The sequence below is a fragment of the Tinamus guttatus genome, unplaced genomic scaffold (genome assembly GCF_059628265.1).
Source record: "Tinamus guttatus ecotype Peru unplaced genomic scaffold, ASM5962826v1 Tinamus_guttatus_pri_ptg000045l, whole genome shotgun sequence".
In the NCBI taxonomy this organism is placed as follows: domain Eukaryota; kingdom Metazoa; phylum Chordata; class Aves; order Tinamiformes; family Tinamidae; genus Tinamus; species Tinamus guttatus.
In genome coordinates, this window is record NW_028288579.1 from 2,499,610 (window position 1) to 2,525,166 (window position 25,557).

At 42.1% G+C, this 25,557-nt stretch overlaps 2 protein-coding genes across 2 annotated transcripts; both read right to left on the minus strand.

Annotated features, from left to right (window-relative positions):
* Positions 1–1,976: 1,976 nt before the first annotated feature.
* ADAP2 (ArfGAP with dual PH domains 2) lies at positions 1,977–9,157 on the minus strand. Its single transcript, XM_088537274.1, has 10 exons — positions 9,059–9,157; positions 8,379–8,509; positions 7,624–7,715; positions 7,428–7,513; positions 7,015–7,124; positions 6,225–6,371; positions 5,372–5,455; positions 4,167–4,229; positions 2,827–2,904; positions 1,977–2,240 (listed from the first exon to the last, which is right to left on the minus strand). The coding sequence occupies exons 1-10, from the start codon at positions 9,153–9,155 to the stop codon at positions 2,022–2,024; spliced, it is 1,107 nt and encodes a 368-aa protein (XP_088393400.1). The 5' UTR covers positions 9,156–9,157; the 3' UTR covers positions 1,977–2,021.
* Positions 9,158–11,869: 2,712 nt separating this feature from the next.
* ATAD5 (ATPase family AAA domain containing 5) lies at positions 11,870–25,521 on the minus strand. Its single transcript, XM_088537999.1, has 23 exons — positions 25,462–25,521; positions 23,179–24,968; positions 22,784–22,871; positions 22,307–22,462; positions 21,835–21,979; positions 21,422–21,506; positions 20,775–20,956; positions 19,883–20,040; positions 19,447–19,600; positions 18,973–19,251; positions 18,552–18,648; positions 17,691–17,773; positions 17,418–17,563; positions 17,160–17,310; positions 16,586–16,750; positions 15,984–16,099; positions 15,517–15,610; positions 15,212–15,276; positions 14,663–14,843; positions 14,032–14,219; positions 12,927–13,753; positions 12,138–12,302; positions 11,870–11,975 (listed from the first exon to the last, which is right to left on the minus strand). Exons 1-23 carry the CDS (start codon positions 25,519–25,521, stop codon positions 11,897–11,899), a joined length of 5,454 nt encoding a protein of 1,817 aa, XP_088394125.1. The 3' UTR covers positions 11,870–11,896.
* Positions 25,522–25,557: the final 36 nt, after the last annotated feature.

The window sequence follows — 25,557 nt, forward strand, 5'->3', positions numbered from 1 at the left end:
TTCGGAAGCTCTAGTCCAGGAATCGTTTTGACTTCAAAATGAATCATCATGCAGAGTGCTCCGTGACCCAGCCTTGACTTCTACTGACTCTCCCTCAAAAGTTGTTGCATCTTCACTCTTTCATTTTCTCATGGACTTTCTTGATTTTGTAACAAGGTCACAGCAGAGCTGCTGACAGGACTGGCCTACTGACCCATCCCGGGCAGCAAACACCCCAGCTCAGCAAGACCAGCACAGGCCCATCCAGGAAGTTCAGCTACTGGCTGACCTGATCCCTACCAAGCATCGTCCCCCTATCACTCAGTTCATGCCAAAACAACAATTAACACATGCAAAACCAAAACAAGGTCAATACTGTTCTTCATACAAGTTCAGCAAGTGCTTTGCTATTGATTTTGGTGGCTGCTGGATTAGGCTGTTAACAAGATTTGCTGACCCACCAGGAGTCGGAATAGAGGTTAGGTGGGGAGAATGGGAACACAGGTGAGCTTATGGGCACACGTAAGCACACAACACTCTTGCTGCAGATAGGGTTAGATAGGGATGAGCCAGCTGAAGATCCAGCTCAAACAAATTTTCTACACTATTGTGCACACACACAAAACCTCCACACTAATCCCTGCCTGTATCAAACTTCCTCATTTCTGTAAAGAGGAGAACTATTCTGGGCATTCGGACTGACTGGCAAGCACCAGCAAGAGGTAACAGCCTCACCAGAAACTCAGCTTGCAAGACTTCCGCCTGATTTGCAAGCTAAGGCAGTCTTAAAAGAGAAGAATCAAGTATCTGAATGTCTGCTTGGCAGAACCAAACCTCATACTCCAGCAAGTAAAAAATCAGTGCACTGTATCAGCCAGTGTCAATCTTCACCAATTCCTGCATGGGGTGGTTTGAGTGATACCCGAGTCACTGTACTTTTCCAGTGCTGGCACTTGTTCACTGAGTATCTTCAAGCAGGACACTGAAGATAATACTTTTAGAAGCAGTTTCTGCCTTTCAGTGCCCAGATTAGACAAACTCATTACGAGAATCTAGAAGCCAAAGCTTCAGCTGGACTTCTGGGAGGTAGGACAGACCAGCAGATCTTCCTCCTGTCTTGACTGGGCATCACTGTTCAGGGTTGCTTTGGAAAAAAACCTGTTCACGGCAGATTTGCCACTTACAAGAGTGAAATAGCAGAGACAGCCAAAACCAAGGAGCTAGGTGTATTCTGTCATCAGATTGATTATATTACAATATCCTCTACAATTCAAATATGACTTTTATTTTAATAATTTCTGTGCCAGAAATATAACACTGTACAAAACATTAAACCCATTGCAAACAAGCCTGTTGCTGTGTGGGGAGGAGCTGCAGGCAGGTGGAGCACAGCTACCCAGCTTTACACGCGCTTAGTGTCGGCAGCAGTGCGCGGCACTGCTTGGTTCCGATCGTCCAGCGGATCCAGTACGGGTTGGCAGCTAGGCCTGTTGGACAGGACACCCTGCATCCTCCTGGTAGTGATCGCTTTGCCTCTTGTCACTGGCTTTATGTGTTCAAATAACAGATGCTCATGTTCACGAGCAGGATACATGCCACAGGCCGGATTGTCAAATACATCCTATGGGATGTATAGGAGTCCTCTTCTGACCCCAGACCAAGACCAGAAGGGAGGATCTGGTATAACAGCATCTACAGGGCTCAGTTTCTTCTAGGGTCAGAGTCTCTTGCTGACCTTGTTCCTTTTTCCATTAGACAGCACAGGCTGGTTGATCCTGCCTCAAGAGAAGAAGGCCTCCTCCTCTCAAAAACAAGGAAGGGAAGGGAGAAGACACTTCACGCGAGGTTCTACAGGGAACAGATCCTTTCTAAACATCTGTATCCCCCTCTTACTCATTTGTCTCCTCCCCTGTGCCCACAGCTGTTCAAGGAAGAAGTCCTTTGTGCAGGGCCTTGAGCACCATCCTTGCCAACAGAAAGAGACCACGGAGCAGTGCTGGAATTAACCCAAAAGTGCAGGTCACTAGAATTCTGTGTTCATCTTAGCTGGTCAAAGGCTGGGCAAGGACTCCATTCAAAGCATCTATCCACTCCCTCTGATCCTTGTCATTATCACACATAAACACAAACTCCCTCGTTGGTGTCACCACAGTGATCCCTGGTTTCCTCTTCTTCACCTGGACTCCCTGGGGAAAGCCCTCTCGCACTTCATATCCCTCATCTGTACTTCCAATATAAACACGGCCCTGTTCGAATGCATCCTAGAAAGAAGGAATCAGAAGACACCCATTAGCCCGCTGGCAGCGTGGCTCCAGCAGACACTGTTCTGTCCCTAGACATGGAACAGGAACGGGGGAGTCATGGAGGGGACGTTGCTCTGATGACAAGTCACAGGAAACACAACAGAGCTTTTTTACACAGATGTTCTCTAAAGCAAGAAGTAAGGACCTGCTCGTACAGAGCTGACGGGTGTTCAGGAGGAGCATGGGAGGATATTCCTGGGGTCAAATGTGTCAGAAGGCGTTAGGAAGCGTTCAGTGTTAGGAAGCACAGCACTGGGGCTCTCAAACCTGTTACTAGTCCTTGCCCACCTACAATGAGCTGGGAGCGAGGGAGCTCTAAAAGCTCATGGCAGGTACAGTGATTTTTAAAAGACCTAGATCTTCCTCGCAGATCCTGAGAGGACCAGAGTTCCCAAACTGCTGAGCTTCAAAGAGATCCAGGAACGAAGGAGCTGAAGAGCTGGGAAGCACCTGCCTCAGCTTGTGCAGCCACCGGCAAGGAGAGCCAAGAGCACTGCCCACCCCGCGGAGGTGCTCGCGGAACAGCCAGGAACAGTCGTCTTACCAGCGGATTTTTAAGGTAAATCAGGATCCTCTCTTGAGAGTCCAGGCTGAACCAGCGCATCTTAAAGGCCTCCTTTTGCTGCAAGGAGATGGTAGAAGCTCTTTAAAGACCAAGACCCAAAGGGGATTCTGCCTATTGAGGGCAGATCTCTGGGCTTCTTCTCTGACCAGAAGCTTGAGTTCAGTTTCATTTTGGCCCAGTAAACGGTAATAGGTGACTGTGCAGTCCCCAACTCCCTTCTCCCTGGGTTCACACTAGAAATTTATATTCAGTGACAATCCTTTGGGCAAGGCAGGACAGTTTCATTCTACAAGTGACCAAACTATCAGGCTTCAGAAGCTGCAGCAAATGGCTTAGCTGAAAGCACTGCAGAGAATGATCCCCGGCCAGGTGGCTGTCATAAGGGAAACGTGCTGGCAACTTCAGTAATTCAGCTGGGGAAGTATTTTTAAAATTAAATTTTAAAATTCCGTCAGCTGTGCTCATCTGAATATGCCCTGATCTATTGATTTCTCTGAAGAATTAAGGACTCACTGCAGAATGAAAAACTGGAAAAAAAAATAAAAACAAAAAAAGAAATAAGGAACCTAAACAAACCATCTCTGTAAGCATGCTCTGTGCCAGCACCAGCTGGAAAATCTCCTGAGACAACAGCACTAAATTTGGCCAAAAAAACAGCATAATCAATACCATCATGTTACTATTGAATTTTTTAATGGGACTTTGGCTTAGGGCTCATTCAGTGGAGAGCAAGACAAGAGGCAGCAATGTTCAAACAGGCTGTAGGTCTTTCTGGCCTTCTCCAAGCAGAGCCTGAACTCTCCCTCTCCCATTCCAAGAAATAATGGCCAAATAACTCTCCCACCAAAAAAAAAAAAAGCTTCAGACTACAGACTGCACTGTGAAGTATTCATTCGCTTAATCACACTTCCCTGCTATAAACAGATGTGACTTCTGTACTACCAAGTTGAAGAGGGAAGTAGAGGGAGTCAGCATGTGATGTTCTATTCTAGAGAGCTGCCCCATTCTAGAGCTGCAGTTAACAGGCAAACAACACAGCAACCCTGCTGGTGTTGCATAACCCTACTTCGCATTTCCACCCTCACTTAATCCATCTTGCTTACTCTTCAAGGAGGACCCTCCTTTCCATCTTATTTTCCACACAAAATTAAACATAATTCCCAAGAGCATTATAGACTAGAATACAATCTCTTTTATCGACCCAGGAAGCAATTAGTCACTCAACAAATAATTTCCTAGTAATCACCAAAGCATTTTCAAATATTCCCCATCTGGAAAAATCCTGTTTGTTTAATGCCAAACAAGCAAGCTGAACATACCTTTGGTCCTGTTTTCTCCATATATCCTTCTTTGACATATTCTCTTGTAATCCTGGGTATGAGCTAGGAGAACACACACACACAAATGTCTGCCGTGTCATTCACCTCACTTTCCTGTTCTGTTTCTGTCAAGGCCAATCACCATCAATTTTAGCTTTTGGGGCCTGAGGTTTTTGACTGCTCAGTAAAGGGAAGTTTGAAATAAGAAGGAACATAATGGTTTTTTTGTTTTGTTTTAAAGATTGTTTTTTAAAAGGATCACATGTAGACTTTATGGCCCAAATGTTGAGTTCCTTTTTTACAGGTTGTCTACAGGGCAGCCATTCCTTCCACCTCTTCTGTCTATTCCCTAGGCTCACTTAGTAATTTGGGCTATTTGCAGGCTGGCTGTTGTCTGGCTGCCCTTAGATGTTAATTCTACCTATCTGTCATCAAAGAAGAGGCCATAACAAGGATTGTGAAAGATATCAGAAGAAAAGAAAAAAAGTTCAGGCCTGCAGCCTGGAAACAAATAACCTTGGAGCTGTGACAAAGCATCTATGTGTTTGCTTGAGAAACCGATATTCCTACTAGGCAAGAGGATGATAAACCTAACCAGAGTAAGAGCAGACCCCAAAGTTAGAATTCTTGCTTCCTTGTGTTGGCCGTTAAAAGTCTTTCCTTCATTTCTGTCTCTAAGAGAAAACAGTACCATAGAATATTTGCACTGGCACTAGTAGAGAAATTGAAAATTAGTGATTAGTGTCACTTTTCTTGTTACTGCAGTTTTGTGTGGTTAAACACAAATATATTCTGAAAACCAGCAAAGACTTAGCTTGTACATCCAAACTCTACTAGGAGGAGGGATAAACTTTGTTTTTTTTTAAATGCAAAATTCACCTATATCTAGCTGCGCAGATACAAAGAGCTTCATATATATCAAATAACAGGGAATACAACAGCACAGCCTCCAAATAGAAATTATCAAAGTTAATATTACAGAATTATTGTCTCTAAAGCTGGTTCTCTGTGTGTTTCGTTTGCTACTGCTTCTACACATGTTTACCCGATGCCATCGCAGTCAGAACTAGCCGGCAGTTCTGTCCAAACCTGCACAGCTCCATACACTGCAAGGCTGCTGTCGCCAACTCACAGCCTTAGCCCCAGAGAAAACGTTTTCTCCTGCTGTGCTTGCACACACTGCTTTTGCCCCGCGTGGTTCTCACCTCGGCCTCAGGAACATCCGGAAAAGTCGTTCTCAGGTAATGGTAACGCGCTGCCCGAATGGCATTGAACCAGTCAACAATCTCCTAGGGGAGACAGCAGATGCAAACAAAAAGACAAGGATAACACAGCGGGTAAAAGTGCAGCTTCTCTGAAATGTCTTATGCCTTCCCGTGACTTTGCAAAGATACATTTATTCCCAAAGGGTCAGGGGGTCAGCGGCTCATTCCAGACATCTGAGAAACATTGAACCTCCAAAATACTTTTTAAATGCCCAGACTCTTTGACCTGTCTGTGTGGGGAGTCACCCTGTTCTGTGTACACAGCCTTTTTCGGCTTATTCAATTACAGATTGTTTAAAAAGTTTATCACATGAAAAGACCTGAGAACTATGGCAAAGGAAAGATCAGGAACCTAAAAAAATCCTTTAGACCCTGCTTTTTAAAATTACCATGTTTTGGGTAGAAGTAATGCATAATAACAATACATTGAATTGTATTGTATATTGTACATACAAGCGTATTTTGTAATTGTATAGTGTATATGTGTCAAGAAGACTTCAAATAATATAATCATTAACAGTATAAAATTATTAAATATGTATCTTACACAGACTTACATATGTGCCCCACTGAAACCTTAGGACTATTGGGTGTGTGAAGATTAATATACGCCCTCCGCAGAACAGGAGCAAGATAAGACCAACTAGAGCTACTAAAAATTTGTCATTTTTCTGAATTCTGCAGGTCTTAGCAATTTCAAATAAAATCAGACCCTGCAGGATCAGGATATTTTCCAAATTGCAGATCCAGCACCTAAGAATCTTTTTCATTCCAAAACCTCTCTGGTACTCACCTTTCCACTTTCATGATAGACGAAAAGGTTCCTTATTTGCCCATCTGTGTTGTAGGTGATCTGCAGCCCGTGAGCATGTTTCATTTTCTCTGTCTGGAACATCGCATTCAGAGTCTCAATGCTGATCACGGCTTTTGGGCTTTTACACTGTGAAATGAAAAGCACAGCGTTAAAGTGCTCTCAGGGCAGGTAGTGGAACACAGATGAACTGCATGAGAATTAGATCCCTGCTGAGCAGAAAGGCAGCTTTCTACAATATCTCCATATCGGATGTGCCTGGTATAGGAGGCCTTGATTACTTGGGTCACATAAAATGCCTTAAAAGGATGACTCTCTTTCCCTAACAGGGCTGGGTGGCTGTTTGAGGGATGTTTCTGAACAGCAAGGGATGGATTCTCTCTCTCCAGCCTGACAGTTGCAGAGCAATTAACAACCCTCTCATGGAAAAGAGGCACCTTGGAGACGATACGGCAGAAGTTGCTCACAGAATATTTTGGTAATGTAAGAAGTAACAGCTGCCAACAGCCAAGCTCTCCTCTACCTTGCCAGTATCCCTTTCCTTCGCTCACTAAACAAGGAGGCAGTTCTGGGGCTGAGGGATAAGGAAAAGGGCTACACCCAAAAGAGCAACTGCCCAAGACACCACAGACGTCAACGGGGAAGAGTCTGGGCGGCTCCGAACAGGCTGGCAGAGATGAAGCTACCAGTGCTGTTATTTGCTGGTAAAGAGCAGGTCTGCAGCTGGATGTTGACCCCTTTAGCCATGGCCAGCTCTGGCCGGGGAACTCACTTCTTTCGTGTAGTACTTCATGATCCCTTCCTCTGCTGACAGAATAAACCTCCTCTTCTGGAACTGCCTGCTGTCCCGGCCTCGCTTCCAGAGGAATCCTTCACGGCTGCCTGCAGACCGGGCCAAGAAAAGTGTCAGAGAGATTCTAGTCTTTCTCCCCATTTGAAAAGTTTCACCTCAAAAACCAGTGGAAAGCTAGAGAACTGTAAGGTCCCGTGCGAGTTAAACGCTCCCTGCACTTGTGTAAAGTGCCTTCTTTGGGAGCTTCTCATGGTTACAGACCCAACGCAGGGCCTGCATACCTAGCAGCTCAAATATTACAAGCCATCCTTAAACATCTTCCAAACTGCAAACAGAGCACTGTGGTGCTGGCCCTACAGTAACACCTTTTCTCCTACAACTTCAACTTTTACCTGCAGAACAAGGATCATGAAAGACCTGGGTGGCAACAAATTCCTCACGCTCATATTTAGCTCTAATCCATTGTTCTCTTAAAACCCTGAAAGAGGAAAACATGGATAAAACTGATTTGCCTCAAATCCATTTTTCGTGCACTCGGGATTTCAGGAATTCAGTAGCTCTGTAGTGCTGAATAAACCAGCAACTTACAAGCAGTCTTCGGACTGAGGGATGTAGTAGTAGGGAGGGACTTTTGCCTCATATTTAGCTTTGGCACGAAGATTCCCATGAGCTTTCATAAACTGAAATATAAAAGAAGTTTCCATTAGGTAGACGACTCCAAAGTCAAAACTGCATCATTAACATAAAACAAAATTTGGATCAAAGGGAGCCCCACACTTTTTGCTCAGTCCTGTCACAGCTCTCTGCATATCTTTGTGTAAGTTCATAAACTTTTGGCACTTACAGCTTGCACTTTTTAGGTGGCTGACCCTTTTAATATCTGTTTATAGTTCTGAACTGGACGGACAGGATCACAAGACTATGGTGGATGATTAAAAGAAGAGAAGGAGAAAACATATTTGTTTGTGATCTCCCTATATCACCTCCTTCTAGCCCTAAACTGCAGGACATATAAAGAACACAACCTGGGAGAGGGAGGAGAGGCTGAACCAACACTAAGAAGGGTGTTTTGCTTACTAAATAGCAGGTACCCTCCAGAAGTACCTGCAGGCTTCCAGACCACAACGTGCTGTTACCGTGTGCTGCATGAAACACGTTGCCGGCAGCAAGAGAAGCAACGAGCAAGTAGGCACCTAAATTCTCCCTACTCCCCATGGAGTTAACTTGCCCCTGGGCGGCTCTGCTCCTCTGCCCATGAGGGATGGCAGGTGAACTGGGAGACAGAGAAGATTATGCTGAAAGGTGGAAGAAAAAAGGCAAAATCTTGCTTTATCCTCCCATACCTCGATAAGATCATTCTCCCAGAAGTCAAGCCAGATGGATTTGACCCTGCTGATTTGGGGAAGATTGCGATGGATCCCGGAGCAATTCAGACAAACAAATATTCCAAGTTTATAGGAAGTCCACTCTGCATCTAGACACAAGCACAAAGAAAATGGTAACGTACGGGGAAGGGCACAGCCGCGGGCAAGGGCGCAAAGCACACGGGATGCCCAGCGCGGGCTGCTCCGGCAAAGGCAGCCCCTGCGTTTCCATCTGCAGCTTCAGCGCACGCAGAAACCGCACGCGCCTCCAGCAGCGGAGCGCACGGCCCTGTGCCCGCTGCCTTCCCCGCGCTGGTCTGGGCGTCTGTTTAGAAGCGACCACGGCCTGGCAGCGACGCCAAGGGAGCCCAGCGAGGAGGACCCTCCGCGGGGCAGGAGCCCGCCCGGCGCCGGGACGGCTCCCGCTCGTGGCCCCGAAACGGCCCGCGGGGCCGCGCGGGTCCCCTCCGCGCCGCGGCGGAGCGCGGGCCCACAGCGCCCCGGCCGCCTCTCCCGCGGGCTCCGCCGCCCCCGGGGACAGTCCCGAGCTGCGCGGCCCTCCTCCCGCTGCGGGAAGCGGCTCCCGCGCCACCGCCTCCCCGCGCCGGGCTCTGAGCGGGCGCTGCCGCCGGAGCCGCCGCTCCCGGGCGCGGCCTTACCGGGCGCGCCGCAGTCCGCGCAGCGCTCGTTGCCCGGCGCGCGCAGCAGCTCCAGCAGCAGCGACTTGTTGCGGTCCCGGTCCATCACCATCATCATCCTCGCCGGCCGGTAAATGAGGAACCGGGGGGAGCGGCGGGGCGGGGCGGGGCGGGGCGGGGCGGGGCGGGGCCCGCCCCCTGGCGGCGCCTCGGCCCGTAACGGCCGCGGGGCGGGAGCGCGGGCCGCGGCGGCGCCGCCCCGGGCACCCCTGGGGCTCCGCTGCGCTCGGGAAGGCTCCGAGTGACGTTTCCTGCATTTTAAAGCACTAACAGAGAAAGTTCACCCGGGAAAGCTCGTGCACAGCCCCTAAAAACACATGCACGCGTGCACTGAGCCCTTCCTTTTGCAAGGGTCTTGTGCTGTACAAAATGGTACAGAGGGGTTTCTAGGTAAAACTTCCCCTCATTTTAGGTAAAAGGGAGGCTGGTTTTGTTCCTGTAAACTGGCACGGGCTCATTTTGATCAAAAGCAGCTGCCAGTTTGTGGCTGACAAACCAGAATATGGTCAAGCCACAAAAAGAACAACGTGGTGTAAAGAAATAATTCCCGTCTCCCTCTGATAAAGTCACGAGAGAAAGTTTTAGAGCAGTAGCATCGCTTGGGTAGAATATTGTTCAAATCTTTCCACTCTCACCCCTTCCACCTTAGCCTATAAAAGTATATTTAATTGCCCCAAGCTGAAGCCAGAGGCTCTTTTGCTAGTTTAATGTGTGCTGTCCTTACCCTCCCTGTAAAATACAGAGAACGTGCATGATATAGTAATAGCTATCTTGCAAGGAGAAGCTTCAGTAAATGATTTTGTTTAGCTAGATCTCAGGCCCAGATTTGCTTTCCTTTCCATGAAACCCTGCCAAGGAGTCCGAGCTTTTTTATTTTTTTTTTTTTCCTGCTCCAAACAGACTTTTTTATTATTATTATTTTCATACTGTGGAAGTATCAGAGGGGCAATGGCTGGAGCTGTGGAATGGCTCCTGGGAAGCATTTCCTGCTCGGCTCTGTTAATGGGAAACAGCCACAGTCGCTCCCGCTCCCCCAGCCCAGCTGCTTCCAGCTGGGAACAGGCATTCCTCTGCCACACAAAAGAACAGGGATGTGCTACTCCTTGCCTCCATTTCTGCTCCTTTATGAGCTCTTAATCTTAAACTGACGTGACTGCTTAGGTAAAAATAGAGTGGATCTTCATCCTCACTGCATAGAAATGAAAAGTTGCAACTATCTATGATGAGGAAGTGAAATACTCGATCCTGCCCTACCTTCCAGCCTGGTTGTTATTACCACCACTCCTGGGAGAGGCTAGGGAGAGAAAAAAAAATTCTTAAGCAAAAGTATTAGAAACATAGAATTTACTCTGAAATCAAAGTGCCTCCCACTGCTTTCTACATATGTTTACATTTTCCACATATTTTCTAAAATAGAGAGGAAACCAGTGGCATAGCATGAAGTATTATACCACTACCCCTTGTAACCTAGCTAGATTAAGATTGCCTTTAAAAAGCAGTGAAGAATAATAAAGTGACAAAAAGTATTTATTATTTTTAAACAAAACTGTACAGGAATCACTTAAGACCACTGATAAAATTTATTAAGATTTAACAGCCACCACTTTAGTTCACTCTCACTGGGTATCCTGGGCTACTGAAAAAGAAAGCTATAAAGAAAACTATCTACAATGCAAAAGCTTAAAATAATTTACTGCTGTTCATAAATATTTTTTCATTCATTCTGAACATCTTATATATCAGATACAAAGAATAAAAAAATGAGAACAGAGGTTACTAGAAAATGACCTCCCTTATTATTACAGAAGCACCAGGGAATTTGTGTACCTCTACATGGCCCCATTCCATCTCATACTCAGTTTGAAAAAGAACAGTCCAACTGTAACAAAGACCATAATGCAAATGGTTAAGTATTTCCAGTTAAAAAGCAAGAACAAAATAATTAAAGTAGTTTTCATGGACTGAAATTTTTTTAAAAGTCTTTATACATCAGAAATATTCAGAATTGTAGCAAACTCACAGATTTATTTATAAAAAACAGCTTCAATCACAAAGTCAGATTGAAGTCTTGTGAAATGCAAAATGCAGTATAAAAATAGAACAATATACAAGATTAGAAGTAATTAAATATTACTGAATGCCAAGAAAAACTGGTACAATTGTTATTTACAAATTCCTGACTAATCTTTGAGTCCATCCTGAACTAAAGTCATCATTTCCCTACTACTATAACCAATTAACATGAAAGTCTGCCAGCTGTAAATAGTGAATGAATTGAACCACTGTATACAAATCTATGTACACTGAGGCACAGTGCTTTGCAGAGACTGCTCTCCAGTTGTTACAGTGATGGAAGAGCTGGTTCTAGCAGTTTACATTTTCAGAGGTGTCCCCCACACCTCTTGTACAGAGGCACATGCAAATTCACAAAGTCTATTAAAGTGGTCTCCCCAGAAAAATAAGTTTATTGTGCAAGTTGTGCCAGCTGCTCATCACAGAAGTACTTCTTGCCACGTGACACAGAACTTGGAGAAAGGAAATATGAAGTAGTCCTGATTAGTCTGTGCATTTAGTACTCTAAACACACCAGACAAGCACCAAAAACCACATTTCAGCTGTGGAAAGCAGTATCATGACAGCACGTATATACATTATTTTAAATACTTATAGAAATTTAATATACAAACAGCTCTGAATATACAATAATGGGGGGGAGGGGGAGCGGGGAAGACGACCCAAGTTACAGTGAGGTACCACTATTAGGATCATCCACACGAAGTATTCCTGGTCTTAGCTGTTTTAAGGGAATTCAAAAGACAGGCTGTTTATTGTTTGTCTGGATATTTCAAGATGAATTCCTTCAAGATAATGCAAGAACCTAAAAAAGAAAAGCCAGAGTGACCACAGGAAGATATTTCCAAATTCTAGGCAGTATTTTCAGCACTGAGATAAGGCAAACACTCATCTTTCTTTTCAAAAGTCTTTTATTTTACTATAATTCTTAACCACCCTATAACATTTAGGGAAAACCAAGACCTACCTTCTTTTAGTTTTTCCTTGCTCTTTGAGCTTCTCAGACCTACAGATATTGCGAAGAGTGGGGAGGTATTCGACTATGCTGGCTTGTTTATTACCCAGGTTTAAAGGTGTTCTGGAAAATACAGTCCTGATGACTGCCAGCCTCTTCTGTGCTTTTTTGTGAATGCTAAAATGGAGAACAAATTTTTATTGTTTCTTGTTCAAGGACGTGTAGAGCATTTTATACCCTTCACACCAAATCCACTTTCTCAAAACTCTGTTAAGAGACACAGATGTTCAGAAATGCTTTTCACTGTCCTAAACACCCAAGGCTTCTTATCATACACTCTTATACAGCATCACAAAGGCTGCAGGTAGGGGACAGAAACATTGGGGACAGTCATTTGTTCTTTCAGTTCTCTGAGCTTAAATGCAGAGACTAATCTGAGGAGATCTTTACCATCTAGTCCTTACGTATGAAAGATTTAGATGCTTTGAGAGACCTGGTCTGACAGGTGCACTGTTGTCCTCAAAAATGTGACTCGTGTTTGCCTGAATGTCAAAATCCAACCAACGTATTGCAGTGTGTGCACCGAGGGCAATGTTTTATCACAACATATTGGCTGAACTTTGTCATATTGGCTTAATCAGTTAGATCCATTTTGCCAAATGGTTAGTTCAGCATCATTAAAGCAAACAATTTCTTTCAGCGTTCTGAGATACCAAAGACCCTCACACTGGTACTGGAGTATCCGAACCTCCCTGCACAAGGAGCTGCACCGGATCCCAGGAAATAGCAACAAGGTCTTACCTGGAAGCAGCTGACTGGCTCAAGGACACAGAGTTCCTTGTGTTTGGAAGGTGCAATGTAAGTCCATCAAGTTCCTCACTTTCAGGTGTTCTACTGGCACCCAAAGAGGCCTCCAAGTCTTTTGAAATATTATGAGAACATTTATGAAAACTGAGAGCTTCAATAGTTGCCTTGAGTTCACTACAGCTCTGGAAACGCCACCAATCAGTATTTTCTACACTGAACTCATCCGAAAGACCATTTTTGATTTTGCCGTTTGTCCAATTAAATCCTTCATCTTTAGAAAACTCCAGTGGTTCCCTGGTATTAGTGTTTATACAGCAATCCAAAAAAGACATGTTCTCCACAAATTCAGTCAGTGAATTCAGACACTGAAAGACAAGCGCAGACCTCTCCTCACTTGTTTTTCTCTTAATTTCCATTTTTTCTTCTTTATCCATCCTTTTTAATTCCTCTTTTTTTACTTCAACACATGATACAGGGCTATCTGATGGCAAAGTTATAAATTCAGCTGAGTAGTTCAGTCCAGTATCAAATAAATCACTATCGTCCAATATATCAAGCCTTTTCTGGTTCTTTGTCTTTTTAGACTTTTTTCCAGTGCTGCTTTTCCCAGGGCAAGAACTATTAATAGATTTGTTATTTGAAGAAACTACAGTAGTCCTTTCAAGTATAGGGTTAGAGGCCTCAGACTGTTTTGGAACAAAATGCACTGGTAAAGGAAGAATAAATTCAAGATTACTATATATAAAATCCACTTTCTTCATCTGGAATTCTGTGAGAAGCCGAATCACTTTATTCCATTCATCCATGGTTGTGATTTTGTGCTGTAAAATAGCAATTGTGAGAAAAAAAATGATTTTTTTTTTTGGGAAAAGAAGTGTTATTACATGAAGTCTTCTATTTTTAGCTTTATACTCATAAGGCAAGGGACTGTTTGCTTGAAGGAAGCTGCCCCATTTTGCATTAATTGATACAGGATATCAATTTCTAAAACTTTTTTTTTTGTCCCAAATCATTTTCTTGTAAGATGGTATCCGTAACAGTTATCTGAACATATGCATGGCAATTATTGAATGTATTTGCTAGCTAATTACAAAAATACCTTAAGAAATGTCAACAAGTCTTCTGAAGGCAACAAGATATTCTTAAGGCCAAGCAATGTTTCTACACAGCCTGTATCACATTTTGGAATCTCCTGGAGCTGCGTATCAGCTTGAGAAAAATCAGCCTTGGAATCAGTAGTTCTTTCAGAATTAATCACTTCATCTGTCTTATTTGTCTCATCTCCTCCTGCACAAAGATAAACATGCTTTACTTCAAAAGTAAGAGCTACATCACAAAATAGTTCATTTTTCCCCCTTTTGCCTCAATTCCTTGTTATCAACAATTCTCTTGTTGTCTACAACTCATTAGATGACCAAAAAGCAGCAAACTGAGCTGACTACGGGCTCTCCACTCTGCCCACTTTTGCATAAGAGAAACAGAAGATAAAAACATTACCCATCATTTCCACACTTCAGAAGTACAAGTAAATTAAACTTCCAGACCCTTATGTATATATGACAAGGTCTTGAAGCAGAAAAACAAAACAAAAACAAAACACACACGCAATAATAAATACATGTTTAGGCATCTTAAAAATACCAACTATTCATACATGTCTAAGACTCATTTGATTTGATCAAATACACACCAAGATGGACAATCTAATCTTTTAAATTAGATCAACGTACCATGAAGTGCCAGATGTTTGTCTTTCAAATATCCACCTCCACTTCTAATCCAAAATTGTAAGAAGAGAACACTTTGCCTGATATCACAGTTATTGGTGGTTAACAAAGCAGCTAAATCCTTCACATCTGTTCGCAGATTTTCAGCCAAACAGAGCACTTGCAGGTAGCTTGCAGCATTCACCTGAACAAAAAGCAAAGACTCCTGAAAAACAACTCTTATCCATCCAGACATAAGTTGCACAGAAGCAAATAGTTGTATAAATGCCTGGAATACATTTTTCCTTCTAGCACAATACATCAAAATGGATTACAGTTATAGTAAAACTTCTGTAGAAGAGGAGAAATAAATTATTTCATACTGAAAACTGAGTTGCAATGAGTTTATTCTATCTCATAAACGCCAAATACTGAATGATTATGAAAATACAAGTTTTCCAATAAAATAGGTATAAGCTGGATATAAACCTACATCAACATTTATGTTCCAATCTTAGATTAACTGACAAATATTTGCTAGGGATGTACATGTGTTTCCAAACATAGACTTACCAAGGAAGGGGTTCTGAAGTTGATTTCCTCAAAGTAGCCGTCAAACATTAAACTAAATGTTGGATCTACATAAAGAGATATCAGTTAATTAGCTTTGAATGCAACTTCATGGCAGTTATTTCCTTTAATCATTAAAGCAGACAGTTAAAGCATCTTTACTTGAACACTAAACAAACTCATTTTATAGTTTCTAGCTCATTACATTTTACATTCAGGAGCCACATTTGACCATTACTATTTGAATCATTCGTTCAAATAGGCTCTTCTGTCTTGAAATCCTAATTACTGAAACAAACGCTACTCACCATTAGTAGTAAGAATTATAGGTCTCTTTGCAGTTGCCATGAATGTCTTTATTGCATTGAGAAACCCTGCATCCTCATCAAATATTATATCTACCTATAGAAAACACAATAGAAGTACCAAATAGCAATAGTTTCAACAATGGGTACAAGTTATGAATGCAGTCAGACAATATGAACCACAGAGTAAGGCTTTTAACAATATAGAATATATGTGGGCCATGATAATAAACATGCACCAGGTAAGGTCTTATCTTTAAAATATGTTTGTAAAATAATGATCAGTGATAAATGTGTGCAAGTCTGATTAAAATTAATTTTGTGCTTAATTACATCCTCCTCCAGAGTATTTTTTAGAAACATTGATAAGCCTTGCATTTCAATTTGCCTGGAAGTCTCAGAGGAAAGTGTTAGTTTTTTGAAACAAAGAAGTATGCATTGCCCACATCAATATTGCACCTGCGTTTTACCTCTTCAAAGAGAATGAGAGAGGTCGCACTTTTTCTGTTGTCTTCTCCTCCTTCAACTTCTTTTACTGACTTAGTTTCAGCATCTTTCTTTTCTTCACACGAATCCTGATTATTTTCTGCAGATGGGCAAAACAAATTAACAGTAGAGGAGGACTGAAAACATTTAATATATGTTCTAACACTGGCTTCAAAAAACCACCTGGTGTATAAACTACTTAAGAAAAACTACACCAATGTAAAACTTAAATGTGACCTATAATCTTTTCTGATATCTTGTTAAAAAAAAGGCACCTTTAATTCAGTGGCAGTAATTATGTATGCATGCATATTGTCTAGCACAATGAACATTTCACCCCACTCTGAAACAAGCAAAGAGTGTAAAAAATGTGTTTACAGTTTTTAAAATGATGGTCTCTGCTTGTCTGTGCACTGAACTCTCCTGTACTGGAGTGTAATGCACTTTCTACATAGAAAAGTGCAGAGGTATTTTTAAGAAGTCATAACTGGCCATTAAGGTATAATATACTTAATTCTACTCATTTTTCCACCTATTTCCAGATATGCCCAAAGAAGATAGCTGATCATTAAATAGCAATACCTACCTTTATTTTTTTCTTGAGATGTTATTATTTCATCATTATTCTTTCGTTTGGAAGAAATTTTGAAGTAATTGGCTAGTGTTTTAGGGGGTAAGCTTCGTTTTGCTCCTCTTGGTGACAGTGGAGGTTTTCTTGGTGAAAGAGCTTTCTTAGGTGAGTACATTTTTTCTGCAAGATATGTTGTTCATTAAACTTTCGCTTTGAAATTACTTTTACTTTGAATTTAGAGCAAATACCCATATAGAGCTTAGAATAGTTTTACTGTGCATACTTCTGCTTGTTTGACTTTTCTCCTCCTGTAACAGTGAAGGTCTGTTCCATGTTTTAGTCAACTGCCACATTATTTACGTTACCACTAGAGATACAACCAATGAAGACAGAAGTCAGTCATCCTGATAAAGTCATTAAATGACCTGGTATGTAGCTGTATGACCCAGCTGAGCATTTATTACTATTATGTAGTAGTAGTTTGTAGCCAAATCAACTTAAATTTGCTATCTTTTTCAAAGAATTAATGTCTAAAAACTGTTTTGGAAAGTCAGTTTCTAAAAGAGGCAGATATGGCTATGACACCTACTTGGTGACTTGGCACTGCTGCAGCTGTTGAAGAAGCAAGGTCTATGTGCATTCACACCTTTCTTGTCCACTTGATGCGACTGAGTAGCTTCTTTGAGTTGAGACAGTATCTGCCTACCACTGCGCTGGCAAGAGGCATTAACTTCAAATATCTGTAATGTTATATAATTTATAAAACATTTTAGACTTCTTGCACTACAATTGCTTTATATCACTAATTACAAATAAAAAAAATTGGTGTCTTTTCACTGTTACAAACCTTAAAACCGAGTTCTTGGGCACAAGCATACACTGCAGCAGTTTTGCCCACTCCTGGCGGGCCCGTTATCAGAACGGTATTGCAGAGGCTAGTCTCTTCTTCAATATCAGATTTATCATTTTTAAAGTCAAGGCTGTCCAAAGAATCTGCAGAATTATTTAAAAGAGAAGGAAAAGAATTGTTTGGACCATTACCCTTGATATCAATTTTATACCAACACTACCAAGTACCAGATATGTACACATTTTATTTTGTTTTTAATTCCATCAGCACCTTGATGATCTTTATCCTCCTTTGCCCCTTTCTGATTTCTTTTTTCTTCCCAATCAGCTCTTTTTTTCCATTCTTTTAGCCAACTATAAAGGGGAAAGGACAGAAAAATAAAATTACTGCTCAACAAAGTGACTCAAATTCAGAGTGAGCATATAGTAAAATTAGCAGAAATCATCTACTTTTTTGCCCTCTTAGTCAAGTTTCATCAGATCTTTCTTTATTCTCCATTCTATCAGTTTGCGTGTATAAAATATTCTGCAAACTACGTAACAAGCTAGAGAACGCTCTGTCATTCACGCTAAGCCCGGTCTAGCAGAGGGATGATTAAACTCTGCACAGGGGCCGCAATAACTTAAAGCAACGCGGGGACATCAGCAGAGGGCCCAGCAGACCGGGGGACTGGGGCGCTGCGGCACCGCGAGCGCCGCGGCAGCGTCAGCAGCGCCGGCAGCGCCAGCAGCGCGGGGCTGCGCGCAGGGAAGCGCCCAGAAGTTGCCCTCTCTCATTCACGTGCAGTAAGCAGAAAATAACTTTGACCAAATCAGTTTTACTGATTGCAAGGACATGAATTACTTAAGCATTCCATTTTAACCCATTATGTAATGTAGCATTTCAGGTGTGTTTTTATTTGGTACCATATAAATCTCTATAGTGTTACTTTAACATAAGCAATGACCAACATGTCATTCACACCAACGGGCAAATAATTTCAGGAACATCTGGGGAGAAAAACAAAACAAAGGCCCCCAAACGCACACCCTGCAAGTCGTATTCAAGCACGGCGTCAAGCTGTTAGCTTCATTTTAAGGATAACCAAGTAGGGGTTATTTAAGCCAATGGATCTGTGCTCGCACTGCTGACCTGTGTAGCTTTTCAATCTCCTTCTTGTTCCCTACAAGTTCACTGGAGTCTTGAGGCTGATACTTCTCTGTCCAGAGCACATCTTCCTTTTCAACACCTACAGGAAACTCATCAATTTACTTTGAAAACTGAAGCAGGAAACAACAGCACAAAATCCAGTAGAGGATTCATATAAGTTCCAGTACACACTATACAGCTCCTATGCTTGAATTTACACACTTCAGGCTAAAACACACTGCTGGCTCATTAGAAACACACAAAAGTCACAACGTCAATAATGAATATCCTTTATGTTGCCTACTTACTCTATAAGGTTTTCCTATTTCCCCCATTTTCTCTATTCACTCACTGAAGCCAATCTGAAACCATCCAGCAGCACCTATCAGTGCAAAGAGATTTAAATCAGGCAAGAAACACTCACCTGCAATGACATTTGTCTCTGATAAAGCTTCAGGGCCTTCTCCCTGGGCCTTTTTTTTCTCTGCACATGTTGCTAGTCCTGTCTCCACTGCTGTTTTCCCACCTATGGGAGCACTAAGGCTTCTGGCAGCTCTGGATTTTACCTCGGCCTCTGAATCTTCAATTCGTTTTGTTCTTTTTGATTTGCGGTCTTCAGTTTCTTTCCTTTTCCTTTTAGTTTCTTTCCAGTTCTCAGAATGCTTTTGATTCACCTCAGACTTCACAGTGCTACTGCTGTTTTCTAAGAGAAAGCATCTTTTTAAAATTTCAAGGCACATCCAGTTACAGCTATATATGTAAATCACATTTGAACTAATTTCATAAGAATTACCTAAAATAAGGGCCTGTTTATTTCTAATTTCTAGAAGTTTCAGGTCATCTCCTTATACCTCAGTTTGTTTTCACGGAAGTGGGATTTGCTATGTAAGTTACTAACCTTGTATACTGTTTCCAAAGAGCAATTGTTCTGTTTGCTTTTTCAGAAGCTTGTAGAAGTATTTTCTGACAGGAAACTGGGAGTTGGAGAACATGATCTCATCGAGTAAGTGTTTTCGGAGTATTTCAGGAAAAACTGTTCGCTGGCTACAGAACTAAAATATAGAATAATCATTCAAAAATAGTATACAGAACAGCACTGACACTATTTCATAATTTCTGACAACATTGGTAGGTGTCTTCTGACACCCTGAAAAATCATCTGGTGTTATGATGCAGAAGGGGCGAATCACAAAAAAACTAGCACTGATATTGAATCGAAGTAGAGGATTTTTTTTTTCTTTAAATAACAGAAATCCTAACAGGTAATAAAAATTTTCAGTTTACTCTTCATTGTTAGGGTAACAACAACAACAAAACAGTTTAAAAATACTAACCACGGGTGCAGAATGGTCTCCACTTAGTTTTGAATTTACAGTGGAAAATTCACCAAGTGAGATAGGGATATTTGGAACATTAGTGACTTTAGTATCCAGTTTCCTTAGCCTAGTTAATACAGGACATGATGGTGACTTCAATTTCCACAATGGATAACCTACCCAAAAGAAAAGTAAATTTGTTAACAAAACAGATGTAGCCAGTGACAAAATATCCCTTACTAATGTAGGAATAAATGCTCTTTCATTTTCAGCTTCATCATGTCAAAGCCAAGCTTATTTAATTTATATTACACATACTTTTTTTTTTTTTTTTTAATACTAACTTGACCTCCCTCAAGCAAAACAAATTTGCATGCTTGTACATACAGCATTTCAGCAGTAAATTGCTCCTGGGCTCTGTTCACTCTAAAGAACAACCTGCGGCCTCCCTGGTTCTCTCTAGGACAGCTGTTCTTCCCAGGATTGCTTGTTGGTTGCTTTGTAATTACAACCTCAGCTAAGTCTTGCTCTACCTTCTGCCAAGCCCTTCAGTTTGGGCTTTGCAGCAAACTCCCCCACTTGGCAAGAGAGGGAAAAATATGAGCTGCTCTTTTGAAGAGTATTTGGCCTTTGCTAAAAGGTGTTTCTGTCCCAATCAGTCTAACCTGTCCTTCATTCTTCAAATTTTTCAAAATTTTTCAAAAACTTGAAAGAGTGAATTATTCAATTGCACATTAAGAATCTACTCTAGCATCAACTTAATGTGAAAGTTGTATATATAAAAAAAGGAAGTTTATAAGTACTCATTATTCCATAATAAGTTCTGCTTTACAACTTTTTTTTCCTGTACACATGATGCAAGCGTTTACTTGGAACTATTATATAGGTTTAATCAATGAAGAAAGCTTACACTCATCCTTCTGCTGCACATGGACAACTGTCCTAAAACAGGACCCTGCAGCACAATAAGCTTCCAGCACCGCTGCCTTCTTTGCAATCTGCCTTTTCAGCAGCTCTGGCAAACCACTCATCAGGAATTCACGTTTTGCTCTGAACTGATCCCCATCTTGAGAATTTTCAGATGCATCTTGGCTTAAATGAAAACAAAAGTTTAAGGAAAAAATAAATGCAACTACCAGGTGCATAGGGCTACAATAAAATTCAGTAAGATTCACTTTACACATTAAATAAGAAATAGCCTGAGAGAACTGTTAAAATTAACTCCACTTTAATGAGGTCATAATTCGTTTTAAAGGTTTGCACTAGTACAGATTTTTGAAGAAATCCATGCTCCTAATTCTGTATTTTTACATGCAATTCAAAATGTTTTATGCTAGTCATTAGCTAGGTTTTGAAATATCTAAAATAGTAAAACGATAGTTAAAGAAGCAGTCTTAAAAAGAGATATGCAGCTTGTAAGCTTTCAATTTATTGGTGTAAAACATTAATATTTACCCACATTTCGATAAACATATTTCAAGGTCATGCTAATATTCTCTCATTTTACAATCTTAAACATATTTTAATTCTTAAGCAAGTGCAATTTTGAACACTGACCTGCTTTCATCGAAGATCACAATTGGCTCATCTGGAGATTTCTTAACGTTTTTGCCTAGGAATGAGGGCGGACAACCTGGTTTTCCTTAAAAGGAAAAGGGGAGAGGGGAACAGAATTATTCTCTTCTGGATTCTGGATTGCACCAACATACATCTCCACTTTCTTCTCACATCATTCCACCTTTGCTTTCTTCCTCACTATTTCAGTTAGCATAATATGTAGTCTTTGTAGTCTTCGACTACTGGGGGCACAAAGAACGATGTAAAAAAACCCTCTCCACTCTAACTGATATCATAAAAAGGAAGGTTATACGAACATTTGATTTATCAAAACAAAATAGCAGTGTACTGTAAAGGCCATTTTATAAAATTAAGGTAAATTCATAATAAAAAAATAGTAAAATTCCAATTACCATTTGAGTTCTTGGTAGCCTTTATATTTTGAGACTTTTTCCCTAGAACATCATTGAGGTTTCGAAGATTCTTCTGTTTTTGCTTCACACCACGCGCTGCAGTAGTGATATTACTCAGGCTTGAATCTAGAATTATTACTGATTCCTAGAGGAAAAGCAAACAAAACACCATGGAGACGGACACCTTGCAGAGTGCAGGTTCTTGTAAGTAGAGAAACACTCACTTTTAGAGCACAACTGCCTGGGTTTTATAGCCCTGCATTAGCATGATCTTTGCCGTCCAAGTCCGGCAGTTTTGCATTACTGTTTGATATTTAGCATAGCGTTTTAATCACTATGATTAGAACTATCACTAATAGTTTTAATCACTAACTCCCTTATTTGACTCCTTAATGAAGCGTTTGCAGGATAAGCAGCTTTTTGTCCCCCCCAGGTTCCGTGGCCCATTCGAGCAGCAGGAGCACACGCTTACACCACCGTCTTGCACCTTCCTCCTCTCGGCGAGGGCTCGCTGCCGCGACGAGCGCCGCACAGGGGCCGCGTCTCCACGAGCCTTCGCTCCCTGGTGCCGTCGGGCCTTGGCTTTCTCCACCAGCTGCTTCGCTTTGGATATACTTTTAGAACTCACCTATTAACCAAGTATAAAACATGTTGAGTGTCTATCGATTTATAGTCACATATCCTGTAAGCACTTCACATACTAACATCATCCTTCATACTCATACAAGCATCCGATTCTGTGATTATATCAAAAAATGAAAGGCTGAAGAGGAGCAAACTGCAACAAACTAAGCATCCAGCCAAAAATAATCACACACTTCTCAAAAGGAATGGAGAGCCCTACCAGGGGAGAGGCCAATGAACTTCATTCCACTATCACACAATCCTGAACATTAATATAACTACATATGTACAGTAAATGACGCGCTTAAAATGTTACATAAATTACCTTTGTATTTTTGGATGCCAGCTCTTCATTTTTCATTGCTTCAGCTTTATTTGACTTTTTACTTGCATTGATCCGTGTAAACCTCATTCTAAATAAGGAAAAATGTTATTGTATTACTTTTAATAAAGGAAAATGTTTCTTTAAATTTCATATTCTAAAGCCTTTAAATAATACAGTGGTACAGAAAGAAACAAACCCCTCACAGATTTGTCATGTTGGCCTTTCGATGCAAGCACAATCCTAGTGCCAAGTCTGGTTCCACCATACTATTACCCAGCACAGTTGATACTCATGCAACATGGGCATGTGTTCCACAAATTTTATTATGTTTTACTCCTAAAATATCTGCAAGAAAAGACAGTGCAAGAAGACAGAATATATTCCAAAACAATTACCTTATTGGGCTATTTGCCTCAAAGGGTATTGTAATCACCTCAGCCTTATAGACATTATTTTTCTTCAAGGATTTCTTGCTTGCTTTTGGTGTGGAGGTCTGTAAAGGACTATCACTTAATTCATTTTCACAAAGAGTGTTTTTAATTCTGTTTTTTTTTGGTGTAACTGTTTTGGATGTTTCGATTTTCTTTTGTCTTGAACTCCTCCTTAACTCGCTCACTTTTGGACTTGGTGAAATTCTTACATCTAAGGCATCATCCTTAGTGTGAGCATTGGCCTCTGAACACTCATCTTTGCTAGGATCACTAGTATTGGAGACACTCATGTCCTTACTTTTCAAGGCCTTCTTTGGTCCCTTCCCATTCTTCTGCAGCTTCTTAGCTCTTTTGTTTTTAGTTCTATTGTTTTCAGGGCTACAAGGTGAATGCTTGTCCACATAATCTTCTGTTATTTCACTTCTTAATCCCTTATTTGAAGCAAGGTCACCTCCTCCTGCACCTTCTTTTGAAGGCTTTGTAAGGGTTTGTTTTAGTTTTCCAGGTGCTTTTTTAACTCCGGTTTTTATTACATCGGATGGTGGTTGTCTAAAGGCTTTCATAAACTGATGCCTTTCTTCTGCAGAACATTTTGCCCTGGAAGATTCTGATCCTGCAGTCTCTAACACAGCCAACTCCAAATCCACTTCCTCAATAACAACATTGGATTTTCTTTTCTGGGTCGTTTGTTCGGTTTGTTCACTCTCCGAGGGGAGCAGCCTACTCTCTTTTTCCCCCACACAACCTTTTTGCTTCCAAAAAATAGAAGCCAGTTTCCTGCAAGCTTTTTGCTCCATATGTAGAGAAGGTGATTTGGGGGGAACAGAATGCACTTGTGCAAGGACAGTGACTGTTTTAAGCGGCAGCTGTTGTTCCTCACACTTTTCGGGATCACTAATGCTATCGGTTTTGACAGCTTCATTTGCGGTAACAGAATTGTCCAGTGTTGTGCCTTCTCCATCATGATCTATACCATCTTCTCCTTGACTCTTCAAGAAGTCCTCAAATGACACGGTTATTATACTCTCATTCACCTGGGCTGGTTTATCATCCACCTGAACGTCAACACTTGAGTCACTAATAGTGACCTCACACTCTGTTTTAGGAGATACCACTTTTTTTTGGTGTTTAGGCTCCTTTCTAGGATTTTCGTTCAGCTGGTTTTCAGATGAAAGACTTTCACACAAGTCCATATTTACTTTGTGCTTCCTTTTCCTTGATTTTCTTATGCTATTTTTCATTCCATTTATTTCAGAGCCAACTTTCTTAGCGTTTTTTCTGTTGATGACATTGTCTGAGATGTTCTCACTTTGCAGACTACCTTCTGCTAATTCCTTTGCACAGTTTTGGTCAGCTGAAGTACACGTGGCAGTAAAGTCATTAGCACCTTGTCTTGGTCCTGTTGTTTCTCTGCTGCTGTCATCACTACAAATTGCTATTACACAATCATTTTCAGAGTCTTTCATCTCCCTTAGTTTATTATTTAAATTAATTCTCTTCCCTTTCCTCCTTAGCTTGGAAGGTTGTTTCAAAGGTGAGTTGCAGTATTTGTCATCAGCATCCAACTGTGTTTTATTTTCTCCAGCTATGACCGGCAGTGAAGCTTTCTCACTTATAGATGTCTTTTTAAAATAATCCAATATATTGTTGGGCTTTGGTGGTGACAACACTTTATCCGCTGGTTTTGCTAATGGTGAAAAGTATCTTGTGATTGTTTCCACAGAAGCATCTTCCTCTCGGCGTTTCTTGCATGGCTAGAGAAAACGCTTGGTGTTAATTTTAAGGTGTTTTTGTTTATTTGCTTTCCAAATAGCCCCAAGCAAGAGGTACCAGGGCACCATAACGCAGGGCAGCGCCAGGGCCCCGGAGGGCGACGGCAGCTCCCGGCGGCTCCGCAAGCCCCGCGGCCCCCTCGGGCCGCCCCTGGGGCCCTCCGTGAGGGAGCCCCCCGCGCAGCTGAAGAAACCCCCCGGGCGCTCCAGGAACCGGGAGCGGGGCGCGGATCGCCTGTCATAAATGTGAGGAGGAAGACTAAGAACTCGATAGTTCCCCTGTTTATTTCAGCAGGCTCCAAGACCCCGCGGGGCGGCTCTGCAGTCACCCCCGGACACCCTGACAAGCCCCGGGGCGCGCTCCGCTAATGGAGTTTCTGCGCTCGCTGGGGAAGACGGAGCCCAAACGCGCGCGGAGCCCCCAGGGGAGGCCGCCCGGGCCCGCTGCCGCCCGCGCCCGCCGCCGCGCCCCCACCTGCGCGTCGCCGTCCTTGCCGGGGAGGGCGGCGGCCGCCACGGCCACCCTGCCCACCATGCCTCAGGCGCGGGGCGCGGCGGGCGCCATGCAGCG

Coding starts and splice junctions, on each gene's coding strand:
- ATAD5 (XM_088537999.1), bottom strand. CDS start 25,521: ATGGTGGGCAGGGTGGCCGTGGCGGCCGCCGCCCTCCCCGGCAAGGAC. Junction 22,463..22,783: donor TGGCATCCAAAAATACAAAG/GTAATTTATGTA, acceptor CTTGGTTAATAG/GTGAGTTCTAAAAGTATATC. Junction 16,100..16,585: donor ATCTCAAGAAAAAAATAAAG/GTAGGTATTGCT, acceptor GCCCATCTGCAG/AAAATAATCAGGATTCGTGT.
- ADAP2 (XM_088537274.1), bottom strand. CDS start 9,155: ATGATGATGGTGATGGACCGGGACCGCAACAAGTCGCTGCTGCTGGAG. Junction 5,456..6,224: donor TCTATCATGAAAGTGGAAAG/GTGAGTACCAGA, acceptor TGTCTCCCCTAG/GAGATTGTTGACTGGTTCAA. Junction 2,905..4,166: donor TGGAGAAAACAGGACCAAAG/GTATGTTCAGCT, acceptor ATCTCCTTGCAG/CAAAAGGAGGCCTTTAAGAT.